The sequence below is a fragment of the Copadichromis virginalis genome, linkage group LG19 (assembly GCF_057382275.1).
Source record: "Copadichromis virginalis isolate Kocher_CV1m ecotype Utaka linkage group LG19, C_Virginalis_male_GT1.1, whole genome shotgun sequence".
Lineage (NCBI taxonomy): Eukaryota > Metazoa > Chordata > Actinopteri > Cichliformes > Cichlidae > Copadichromis > Copadichromis virginalis.
In genome coordinates this window covers 32618305-32630966 of record NC_140636.1, presented here as the reverse complement: position 1 = coordinate 32630966, position 12662 = coordinate 32618305, and the positions used below count along the sequence as shown (strand labels likewise).

The window sequence follows — 12662 nt, the reverse complement described above, 5'->3', positions numbered from 1 at the left end:
GGTTTGCACGTGTTTTGGATTTTGCACGTGTTTTGTATTTTGCACGTGTTTTGTATTTTGTACGTGTTTTGTATTTTGCACGTGTTTTGTATTTTGCATGTGTTTTGTATTTTGCATGTGTTTTGGATTTTGTAAGTGTTTTGGAGTTTGCACGTGTTTTGGATTTTGCACGTGTTTTGTATATTGTACGTGTTTTGTATTTTGTACGTGTTTTGTATTTTGCATGTGTTTTGTATTTTGTACGTGTTTTGGAGTTTGCATGTGTTTTGGATTTTGTACGTGTTTTGGAGTTTGCACGTGTTTTGGATTTTGTAAGTGCTTTGGAGTTTGCATGTGTTTTGTATTTTGTACGTGTTTTGTCTTTTGCATGTGTTTTTTTATTTTGTAAGTGTTTTGGAGTTTGCACGTGTTTTGGATTTTGTAAGTGCTTTGGAGTTTGCACGTGTTTTGTATTTTGTACGTGTTTTGTATTTTGTACGTGTTTTGGATTTTGCATGTTTTTTGTATTTTGTAGGTGTTTTGTCTTTTGCATGTGTTTTTTATTTTGTAAGTGTTTTGGAGCTTGCATGTGTTTTGGATTTTGTAAGTGTTTTGGAGTTTGTACGTGCTTTGTCTCTAGGGGCCACCGTACCTCAGAAGTGTGTGTTCATGCCTTTGTGTGTGTAAAGCATGCACATGTCTAATGTATATGTACACATGAAGCTCACAAGTCTGTGTGTTCTCAGTCTCTGGAGTCATGGAGAGCTGCAGACGTCTCCCATGGGTGCATAAATTCACGATTTGGCCGTGACAGCCTCTTCCAGAGAGAGAGAGAATGTTAGGCTGGAATGAGGGGGAAGCCATGCAGGGCAAAGAGCCACTGAGTTGGCAGACAGAAGGAGAAAAAGAGGGGGAACTGCTCGTAGAACAAAGAAAGACAACAAATCATCCTGAGCTGTAAAAGTGCCATCTCTCGTTCTGGGGTAAAGTATGAGCGAGTGGAAGAAAAATAGATTTTTAAAGTTTATCATAAGAGGGATGTGAGCAGAAAGGAAGAGGAGGGGGTGGAAGATGAGGGGGATCAATGGATTAAACAGTCTTACTCTGCCCTCTGCTGGACAGTTCAACAAAACAACATTGAGGCTTTGCTGAAAGCAGGAACACTCTTATGACCTTTCTCAAACTGTGCACAGAAATAGAACTAAAATACCCCGACTCTAACATGTATTTAAAAAAAAAAGCCATGTGAGAATACCTGAACATTTGCTCCTGCTGGTCGGGGTGATCTGCAACAAAAATTTAAAGGGGCAAAATGTTTTATTTTCAACCACCAGCTTTGAGAGTCCTGCCGCTGATTGCTGTAAGTGCACTGACACTTTTTGCACTGAATCAATCTGCTATCGGCCCGCTTTGGCATTACGACCTTCTCTTCTCAGTAAGGTCATGTCTGAGAGGCCGTTTACAAGACATCCTGGATTCAGGGGATGTGCAAGTTCTGGGACCCCAGCCCTTTATTTATAACAGCTGGACCAGAGAGATGTGGAGTCCTGACATTTGGCAGAGTGGGGTGAGAGGTCAAGTCTAACACCAATAAAGTGAAGACTTTGATCGTGGCATTTATGGATAGAGGAGGTACAGCACCCTCAGAGTGGGAGAGAGTGGTGTTTAAAGAATAAAGAAAAAGAGCACTCCTGCAGTTAGGTGAACCAGCCGGTCAAGAAAGAAAAAAGAAAAAGAAATTAAGTAGCTGAACTTTTACTTTCATTTCAGGATTTATTTTACAGCCCATTGCCTCCTGCTGGTTCACTGAGCCCAGTCAGAGGATGTCAACAAGCACAGATGTGCATGTAATAATAATTTGAATTACTGCTTTTTTGTGTGTGCTGTAAATATTGAGGAAAGTGCAGCTTTAATTCAAGAGGTTTAACAAAAATATTGCATTCCCTGTTCAGGAAATGCAGCCTTTTTATATACAGACTTTATAATTTTCAGGCACAAGTGCTATTTAAGTGCTTGCTTGACTGACAAGCACTTTCATGGCCAAGTGGAATCTGTTCTCTCATTATTCCATGACAAATTAAGCAGATAAAAATCTGTAGTTGTTAAGTGTTAACACAGATAGACAAATACATGTTTAGCACAGCAAGTGCTCTCAACATGAATGTCATGGTCCCCGTGTCTCTCTGGTTGGCCCACGCTGGCTACAGGTTTTGTTGTTGTTGTTTGTTTTTGTTTTCTTTGTCTCTCCTCCTCCTCTCTGCCTGGGCGGAGCTCGTTACGGGCTCTCGCTCTTGGCCCACGCACCTGTGTGATTGTGTCCACCTGCTGCTGATCTGGCTGATTTCCCCAGCTGCTATTTAAGGCAGTGGCACAGAGCAGCTCACCGCTGGAACGTTGAACCTCCTGAGTTCGTGCGCTCAGCATTTTCAAAAGAATGCCCTGTGTGTATTTTGCTGTGGAACTAACGTTAACTTCTGTGTGTAGATATCCCTCTTCTGGACCAAATCACGGGACCTGCCCGGGTGTGGCAGCGTGTGTGGAGTTTTGGAGCAAGTGCGGCTGAAGAGGAGTGCGTGTGTGCGGAGGAGCTGTGGCGGTGACTGTGTGGAAGAGGAAGCGTGTGTGTGGATTTCCCCCCTGCTTCTCTTCCTGGAGCCCTGGACCCCCCTCCCAACTCACTGTACATATATATATATAGCACTGAGGTGATCCCTGTTGTAAATAAATCTCCTTTTGTTCTCTGAGAAAGAACTGTCTGCGCGTGAGTCCGTTCAGTAGCCATGACAATGAGGTCCAAAGATATAGGTAAAGGTGGCCATCATTAGTCTGAAACACCGGAATAAAACTATCAGAAAGATAGTAAAAGCTTTAGGAGCGGCCAAATCAACAGTCTGGTGCATTCTTATAAAGAATAAATGCTCCTATACGGCTCAGCATCTACCTGGAAACCACAGAAAACAACTAAAATGGATGATTACAAATGCTTTGCTTGGCTAGAAAAAGCATTCACAACATCTAACCAAGTCAATAACACTCCCATGGAGGCATGTGTATCATTGTCTACAATCATGAGAAGCCCTTGTGAATATAAATGCAGTTTATACAATGAGGTGGAAAGCACTGGCTTCCCCGAAGAGCAAGAAGGCCAGATTAGACTTTGCAAAAAAGCAGCTAAACGGCCTGCACAGTTCTGAAAAAAAAAAAAAATATATATATATATATATATGGACAGATTAAATCAAGATTAACTTGTACAATTCAAATGGGAGTATGGAGAAGAGAAACAGCTCTCCTTAACATACTGTGGCAGGAGTGTGGTCTCTGGTATGCTGCAGTGGAGGGGTGGGGACAGGTGTGTGTGCTGTGACTGATGACTCTCTCTCCCTATATAGAGTGATGGCAGAGACTGACGGGGTGTGTGTGCAGTGGAGGAGCTACAGAAGGAGCTGACTCCTTGCTCGAGTGCCTTAGTCACAGCGAACTGCTAAACAAGCGAAATAAAGAAATGCAAAAACACGTCAAACACTGTGTCTGTCGGGTGCTTGCTACACATGCCGTCTGTGATGGTGGGGGCAGTGTTAGGGCATGGGTATGTATGGCTGCCAGTGGAAGCAGGTCCCACTGTGGCTGCTGATAGAAGTATCAAAATGAACTGTGAGGTGTGCTCAGGTTCAGTCAAATGCTGCAAACTGACTGGACAGCAATTCATGGTGCAAATGGATAATGACCCAAAGCATACTGCAGAAGCACCCAAGAGTTTCTCATGAAATGAAAGAAGTGAGTCAATTCGGTCACATGATCTCTGGCTAATAGAGCGTGCGTTTTAGTCAACTGGAGACCAAAATACCCACAAACCAGCAGCAACTCGGTTTGGCTGACATAGCATCTCAGGAGACGAAACACAGCATTTGGTGATGGGTTCTAGACGTCATGGAGTCATGAAATATTAAAAATGATCCTTATGGAGCTTGGGATGGGGATTGGTTATATGCTGTTCAGTAGTTCTCAAAAATCATCCAAATTGTAATGGCCTGAATGTATTGAGGTATGTCTTTGTATCGTTTGGTACTTGTTTTATTAGGCCTGATATGTCAAACTGCATGTAAAAACTCTATAAATAAAGAGGGGGGAAAGAGCCTTATGTATAAAATTATGTTAGTTTGTCTAATTAATTTTGAGCTTCTGAGAATGACAGGCTCTATGTAAAAAAATATCTGCAATTCTTAAACAGTCAATTAAAGCTGAAAGTCTGCACTTCAATCAGATCTTCAGTCTTTGATTTCAGATCCCCTGCGGTGGTGCACAGACGCCAAACTGCATGAAAATACGTCACTATGGCTCTAACTGGAAGCACGATACTTCCTGCTTGCTTGTTTGGTTTAAATTACATTAGATTTTTGAAATATTTCTCATCATAACGTCCAACAATACACTAAATAATAAATATCAAGTCTCGTTCCAAACTGGTCTGTTTGATTGATTTTTACTTGGTGTGTCCTGATAAAATCCATTAAGGCTCTAAATATAAAGACAAAAAGTAGAGCTTTGCATACTTACTTATGTGTCACGTCTCATGTTCGTTTCAGGGTGTTTCATTGTATTTACTGATCTTTCATGGCCATCTACTGGATGAAGAGCAAACTGCAAACATAAAACTATCAATACACTGTGTAAAAGTACATCCAGTTCTTTATTTATTAGTTATTTGCATTGTTTTTCTTTAATTTAGAAACAGATTTTTTTCATTTGTTGTATTTTTTTTTTCCACTTCTGCAGAAGTGCAAGGCTAAGCTGTTGTCGGGAGCTCTGATGCGAGGGTAGATTTTCTTTGTTGACAGCCTGTGGTCAGCTTATCTGTGCTGGTTCTGATCAGAACTAATCAAGCCTACTCTTTATGGTTTTAGCAAGCTTTAGATTAAAGTATACTTAAGCAGCTGTTACACGAGCTATGACAACTGCATGTAAAAAGTAGCCAGTCAAGTCTGACAAAGAAAAAATCTCTTTTAAATCTTTTTAAAGCCTGATAAAGCCCTTGAAGTTATAAATGAGAAACTCGGACTCTGTAGTGCACGATAAGAGCCAAAGGGGCGATATTTCATCACAGAGTGAAGGACAGGTGAAGCACCACAGCACCTTACACAAACAGAGTGTTGCATCATGGTCTATATAGTACCAGACTCCATTTTTTTCTACACAAAGAACTACAATACAACCACGTGACACACCAACCCGACAGTGACAGGTTGAGAGGTTTGCTGATGTGTGTGTGTGTGTGTGTGTGTGTGTGTGTCAAATGTTATGCGGAACTTGTGCCTCCTCCCCAGCATGCTGTCGCTTCCTATTTACTGAAAGCATTTGAAGCAGGTTCGCACCCATACTGGCTGCAGCTTTTTGCGCTCACAGTAAACGCGCTGCACAGACGGTCAGCACAAAAACTTTTAGGTCAGGATGAGCTGACACCAAGAACTGTGAACAGATTTGGTCGTTGTTGACCTGAAGTGAGCGTGAATGACTTTTTCTCCATATTGTTTTTAAAATATTATTTTTAATTTGCCTGCTGTCTTTTTAACTTAGCGCATATATAAGCTTAGTAAACATGAAGTTTAACGGGTATCTAAAGCTCCGGATCGGCGAGGCGGTGGATCTGAAACCGACTACCTTCTCCCTCCGCCACTCTGTCATCTTCAACAAGGCTCCTCCAGCCATGGACCCCTATATTGTGGTGAAGGTGGACGACTACAAAATTGGGCAGACTCACACCAAGCAGAAAACCAACATGCCCACGTACAACGAGGAGTTCTGCCTCAACGTGAACGACGGCAAACAGATCGAGCTGGCTGTTTTCCACGACACTCCAATCGGATATGATGACTTTGTGGCCAACTGCACCATTCAGTTCGAGGACCTCATCGAAACTTCCAACACAGGGGAGACTTTTGAGGGATGGGTAAGTTTTAGGGTTCCCTTGTTTTTTTTTGTTTAAGTGAAACTGTCATTTAATGGCTGTTTAAGTGTTATTTCTTCCATTTAAATTTAGACCATCCTTTAACCATAAACATGGGTGGATTCGTCTGTCAGGATGCCCTGGGGCACAGATGTGCAGCTGGCCACACACCACTACATACACCTCACAATATGAGAGCAGGCCTGTGGTCTCGTACTGAGAACAGTGCCTAATAATAATAATAATAATAATAATAATAATAATAATAATAATAATAATAAGAAAAATAAAATGTTTTTATTATTAAAGTACACACACCTCCAAGCAGAGTTTATTGGTTCAACCCGGAGCCAAAAACGCCTCAGATCCAATGACAGTATGATGGCATTTCCTGCCATCATACATTGCCTTGGAAAATTAAATAACAGCCAGAATCAATATACCTGAAGGTCCAATACCAACAATACTTAGTATTTCCAGCATGATCACTCACATCACTTACAGCTGCCACATACCCAGACATGAACCAGTTCCTGTTTGCTGGAGCAGTAACTGACCCAAAGTTTCTGCCTGTCCCATCTCATGTAGCTTTATTGTAGTATATGTATGAGAAATAATGCAAAGGAAGAGACTTTTACAATTCTTTATAATACAGAAACTTTAGTGTCAAAAGCTCTTAAAGAAATTTATCACTGATCCACTTTTAGTTGGTAATGTGAAATGGGCCTACTGTTTACAAACCTATGGATGGCTTAATGGGAACATATACTTTTATTCTTATTTTTTGTCAGATATATATGCAATTTAAATTGCATATTCATGTTAAACAAGGCTTTAACTATGTTAAAAATGCATTATACAGACAGCTTTGAATTACTCAAAGAGTATCTCAGAAGCTAGTGTGATATTATTTTGATACATTGCCCACAATAACATTTGAATACAGTATTCTGTGTAACTGAAGGATAATTTTTTTTAAAGGGTGAAAAGCTGGAATTTTATATGCAGTACGTACACTGCGGTGTCACATTAGTGTATAACTGATTAGTTCAGTGAATTCTCAGCTGGATGTTCACCATCTTTACTAAAGCTTCTGTGCATTTTACCCTCATTCATTTGAGTAACACCCCCCAGTGTGTCTGTAATTGCATGGCAAAAAAAAAAGTATTGTAATTTTATTGACCCACCTGTACTGGGAATGCTAAATTTTTACTTTCGGCAACAAAAATGTTACAGAGATTTCTTTATAGTCATCTTCAGGCCTACGAAGCCAAACTAAAGTCGTCTTGCTGCCAATATATATGTAAACATTTCAGTAAAACAGTGTTCTTCAGAAGTCTTACTGACACTTAATTTACTCTTGTCAGCAAATACCATGCTAGCTTTGTTAGCTTTGGTTGTTCCTGACAGCAGACCTTTCCCATGTCAGTCATGCATTGTATGCCAATTAACTGAAGCATGCACAGGAAAAAAGCTGTACATATGTTTTTTGCAGCTTGTGACTGAAAGACTTAATTGACCGAACACGAGAAAACAAACAATGCAAAGGGCATTAATATTTACAGATCAGTCACATGTTACACATGTTGTTCATGCGCTTATTCCTGGTTAGATTAAGGTTCCAAAATAAGCAAGTTAAGTTGAGATTCAAGTTTTAATCAAGAACAAACAAACCAGTGAACAAATGCAAAAATAAACAAGTGTTGCTCACAGGCACGCGGTGCTTCTCCTCAGCAGGCTTTCTCAACGCTGGCCAATCAGACAAGTGTGCTTTAAGTCAGTTTTTTTTTGTTTTGTTTTACTTTACAAGGGTAACTTTTCTGAATTTAAAGTCCCGGAATCAAAATATGGACCTTATGATGAAAAAAATCATCCTATATTTTCTAATCCTGCTTAAATTATTAATTTCTTCTATCCATACCTAAGCAATTTTAAGACAACGCTATAAGACTGATTAAAAATGTAGTTCCAGGTTGATTTATAGTAAAAAAAAAAAAGTTAACCTCTAAAGTCACATTCACATTAGGCGCTATTTTAACTTCACATCAGAGCTTTAATACTTTATGAACAGCGTTTTAGAGCAGGTTTAGAAGGCAAAGCCTGTTATTAAGCTCAGGGCGCTGTTCCCTACACGCCTCAGTGTGTGACTAATTTTCCCTCTTTTTGTGCCTGAAAACAATAACACCATCCCATCTGCACTGAGGTCCTCCCTGCTTCTACAGGAGGAAGAGGTTTAAACAGAGTCCAAGATTTATTAACTCATTTTCAACATAAAGTGTTGGGTCAAGAACCTCTGTCATAAATGTTGCTCATACACTGCCTTAGAATTGTTATTGGCAGCAACCATGGTCACAAACCACACATGCAACTGCAGTGGGGAGGTGTTAATTTTACTTATAAGACCTGCTAACTCACAAGCAAATACAGAGAAGTACCCAGGCCTGCACGAGCTGCCTCTAGAGACATGTATTTTTATAACTTCCACACGTCTGCTCTCAGCCGTTTACAGAGTTTCACAGTTCACAAAACTTTGTCGATTGAGGCGTAAAAGAAACTTTGTCCAAAATTTTGTTGCTATAATACCATATATGCACAGTTTTCAGTGGAAAAAATGACCTCATGAAGCTTAAATTAAAGCCTTATGTGAAGTACCACAGTGGTTTCACTCTTATTTACACTGAAACACAAAAAAGTGCTTCTTGAAACTGGAGTTTCCCTGTTCAGACTTACTCTCATCCCTTCAGGACTAGAAGCCACTGCAGGTGTGAATGTAACCTGAGCATGGCCCTTACGCTGTCTCCTCACTTTCTCATTACGTCATAGCACATTAGAAACAAATGCCTCATAGAGTCCATTTAATGTGGCGGTTTTGTATCAATCAGCAATAATATGCAAATTGCAATATAATGCAATAGTGCTATAACCTTCAGTAGTTCTCTATCTCACATTTGGAAACAGCTCTGCCCTTGCACATAGCACAGAGGTTAATTATTTATATATATATATATATATATATATATATATATATATATATATATATATATATATATATATATATATATATATATATATATATATGTGTGTGTGTGTGTATATATATGTGTGTGTGTGTGTATATATATGTGTATATATATGTATGTATATATATGTGTATATATATGTATGTATATATATGTATGTATATATATATATATATATACACACAGAATTACTAATAAGGTAATTAACTGATTTTCATGAGCAGTGCATGTATTTATTGGCAAGAATCAGCACTTTAAAGTCCCCTGAGAGTCGCATTTGTAGAGAGAAGCATGACTTTCAAGACTGCTTTTGCACACATTTACACCAAGACCCCAGAAGTGTAGGGGAAGTGGTATGAAAGTGGAGCTTGGTCTGCAGTTTTAGAAGAAGTGGCTGGTTAGTGCAGCTGACTTTCTCACTTCAAGACACAAATTCTAAGCCGTTATCCGCTAGATCTGAACTGTGAAGGCTTTAAGGGCTTTGTTGTGCAGAAGTGCTGGGCTGGTTTGTTTCACATGAGGCGCAAGCCTCCACACGCCCACACTGCTGTTTATCAGTCTTCTCACCAGGCAGCTGATCAGCTCTCTCTCTTACTGCTAAAATAGTTAGTCTCAGTTGGCTTGTGTTCAAATGCTCTTCTTTCTGTGTTGCCTTTTTTTCTCTGTCTCTTCTTTTCACACCTTCTTGTGTCCAGGAAAGAAACCTCCACAAAACTCTTCGTGTCTTTTCTTCTGGCTTTTACTGGACTCAAAGCACAGCTTAAGCAGAATTCTTCAGGAAGTTACTCAACTCCTCCATTTAACCCAAAGGCGTTCAGAGACATTTAACATGGCATTTACACACACACACAAGCCCAGCTCCTTTGACTCCCACCTGCTGACAGTACCCAGCACTACTTTGTGATGTCTTTTGCTTATTATTCGGTTGTTTAGCTGCTGTTTATTTTATGTGTTTGCTCTAATCAGTCTTGAAGTACTTGTGGATGTGTTCATGCAGTGGTTTTTGAGGGTTACAAGCTATGAAACTAAAAGTGGGTTAAATGTGGCCCCTCAACATTTTCCACCACTGATTATTGTGCTGCTCGCTTGGCTGAAAAAGGGACCCTACCCTCCTCCCGTTTACAAAAAAAGAAAAAGAAACTTCCCTCTCTATGATGTAGCATTCAGTGTTCTGCTTTTTAACTACAGCGTCTTGCTGTCCTTTACCTTTACCCACAGTTATGAGATTACTTTAAGGTCTGTATAAAAAATGTGCACTTGCACAGCTTGCAATGGTTCCCTTTCTAAAGTAAGTAGAAATGTCTGCATGTCCTGAAATAGATGCAAAAGTCAAACCAAAACCTTGTTATCACAGATTGAATTTTCTGTAGCACCACAGTTCTTTATGTGTTTGTATAAAGATAAACAATATGGACACCTCCTTTAATCTGCCCATCTGCCCAATTGAGCTCTGTCACTCAGTGAGAAGGAAACAAATTCTAACCTCTTAATGTATTGTTGATTTTTATTATTATTATTATTATTATTATTATTTATTTATTCACTTAAACTAAGCCGCAGTCAAAAAGGCAAAGATAACATAACACAAACACACACACAGAGGAAGTTCTCACAGTGGACAAGTCAAACCTGTCGTCTAGACTGTAGATTGAGACAGGATATGAGCGGCAACTGAAAAGAAAATTGAGGTTTCTTCACTTCTTAACTGAAATTATCTTTTTCTTTTTTCATTTTAAACTTTTACACCAAGTCATTTTTTTCAGAGCTTACTATATATTTATACTCCGTGTCATCGTCTGGTTTGCTGTCAGTATTTTCCAGGAAGGGCTTATGTGTATAAATAGAGCTTTGCTCGACCATACGGTGACATAAAAATTTCCATCCAGTGGTTTCTGCAGGAAGGAAGTATCTCTTTCTGTCTGCTCATCTCTGTCCAGCTTTAAAGAGGCCAACTTATATATGCAGATGGTGATGCTGTTAATTATGGTTAAATAGCTTGGCACCACTCTCACTGTAAGTAGCCTGACATGTAAGACCTGTCAGGCCTGCTTTGTAGTCTTTCAGTCCCATTGTCCAGATTCCTGCGACAGTATGTACACTCTGAAGAATGACACAAAAATGTCGTGCCATAGTTGTGAGTCTGGGATAGTACACCCGAAGGACTCGAGCTCTATTTTCAATGCTATTTAAATCCAAACATTCTTTGATCTAACAGCTGTTTCTAAAACTCTAATATTTTTCTATACAAGTTTTATAACATTTTGTATACGTGTGAGGTAATGTATTTTTCCTACACTTTGAAATATAAGGTAATGTTTGGACATAAATATTGCAAAAATTATGAAATATAAGAGGTAAAATTTTGAATATACTAAGAGGCATTATAAATGCAACACTGTAACATTTCTTATATTAAAATCTGATCCTGGTCCCTGCTTGCCTGTAGCAGTCGTGGGATTAGGGATAGGGTCTCGTATGACATTACTCACATAAATTCATATTATTTATTTGTATGTATGAAAAACTGTACATCAGTACAACTCTGTGTGTGTGTGTGTGTGTGTGTGCGTGCGTGCATACATGCATACATACACACATGTGTGTATGTATATATATATATATATCTTGCCTTGGTAAGTGAAGACAGGCAGGAAATCGGAAAAGGCACACAGCAAAGGGCTGCAGGTCGGCCTCGAGCCAGGCGGCATGTGGTTGCCTGCTTACCCGCTGAGCTAAACCGGTGCCCTAGTCTCATTATATTTTACACTCTACCTGAATTATAAGACTCTTCCATGGGTCATGGAAATGAACGGTATGCATATTCGCTGATATTTTAGGGTCTTTTTTTTTGCCATAATGTCATATTTGCTCAATCCAGCACAGAAGATGAATGTGATGTAAATAGTTACGAATTTCAAATTAAAAACTGTTCTACATGTTTTATTTTTCCGTTCGTGTAGAATACTGTTTACATTTACATACAAAATTTATACTAGTTGTGTTCTGAAATGTAATTTCTTTATTGAATTATTTAAAGTTATTTTTCTTCAAACATGACACTTTAAGGACTTCTCACTTTTTTCCCCATATTGTAACTAGCCAATACTCGGTCATTTTGATGTATCTGTGCCAAATTACACACCCTGATTCATTTTTATGTTGAGAGAGGCTCTTTAAAGGTGTTTTAAGGTATACATGTTTTGCTTCGGATTTCAAGGCAGGAAAAAAAGGCCTGAAAGCGGGTGGACGGGCTTTTTTTTTTAAAAAAAAAAGAAGAAGAAGAAGAGGGAAGAAGTCACAGTTTTGGTCATATTTGTTTATTATATATGACCAAAAGCATAAAAAATTCAGCTAAATCAAAGGTCACTGAGCAAAAATCTTCTAAAAATGTGGTGATCTGAGATTGAACAATCTAAGTGTATATAAATGGCTGATTTGTTATTTGTGTAATATTAGTAAGCTAGTTTGGTTAAGCTAGTTTGGTTTGGATATCTCTGCTTCTAGCCAGATACTTTAGAACCGTGTTTCACTGTGGCAGATGTGTGTTTCAGTTTTACTGTCTGGGTGTAGTGAAATCATTTCGTGTCATGTCTTTGAATCTGCAGATGGACTTGGAACCAGAGGGCAAGGTGTATGTTCACATCACACTCACCGGATCTTTTGTAGATGGTATGTATGCAACGCACAGTCTAGTTGTTCTCCTCGTGCCTACATGTCAA

General features: G+C 39.2%; 1 protein-coding gene across 1 annotated transcript in view; it reads left to right on the top strand.

Annotated features, from left to right (window-relative positions):
* Positions 1–5348: 5348 nt before the first annotated feature.
* Positions 5349–12662, top strand: part of prkcha (protein kinase C, eta, a) — a 29673-nt gene continuing 22359 nt past the window's right edge. The window contains exons 1-2 of the mRNA XM_085440827.1: positions 5349–5926; positions 12549–12612. Coding sequence (XP_085296953.1) covers positions 5576–5926; positions 12549–12612 — 415 coding nt within the window. The 5' untranslated portion in view covers positions 5349–5575. The remainder of the gene's footprint in view (positions 5927–12548; positions 12613–12662) is intronic.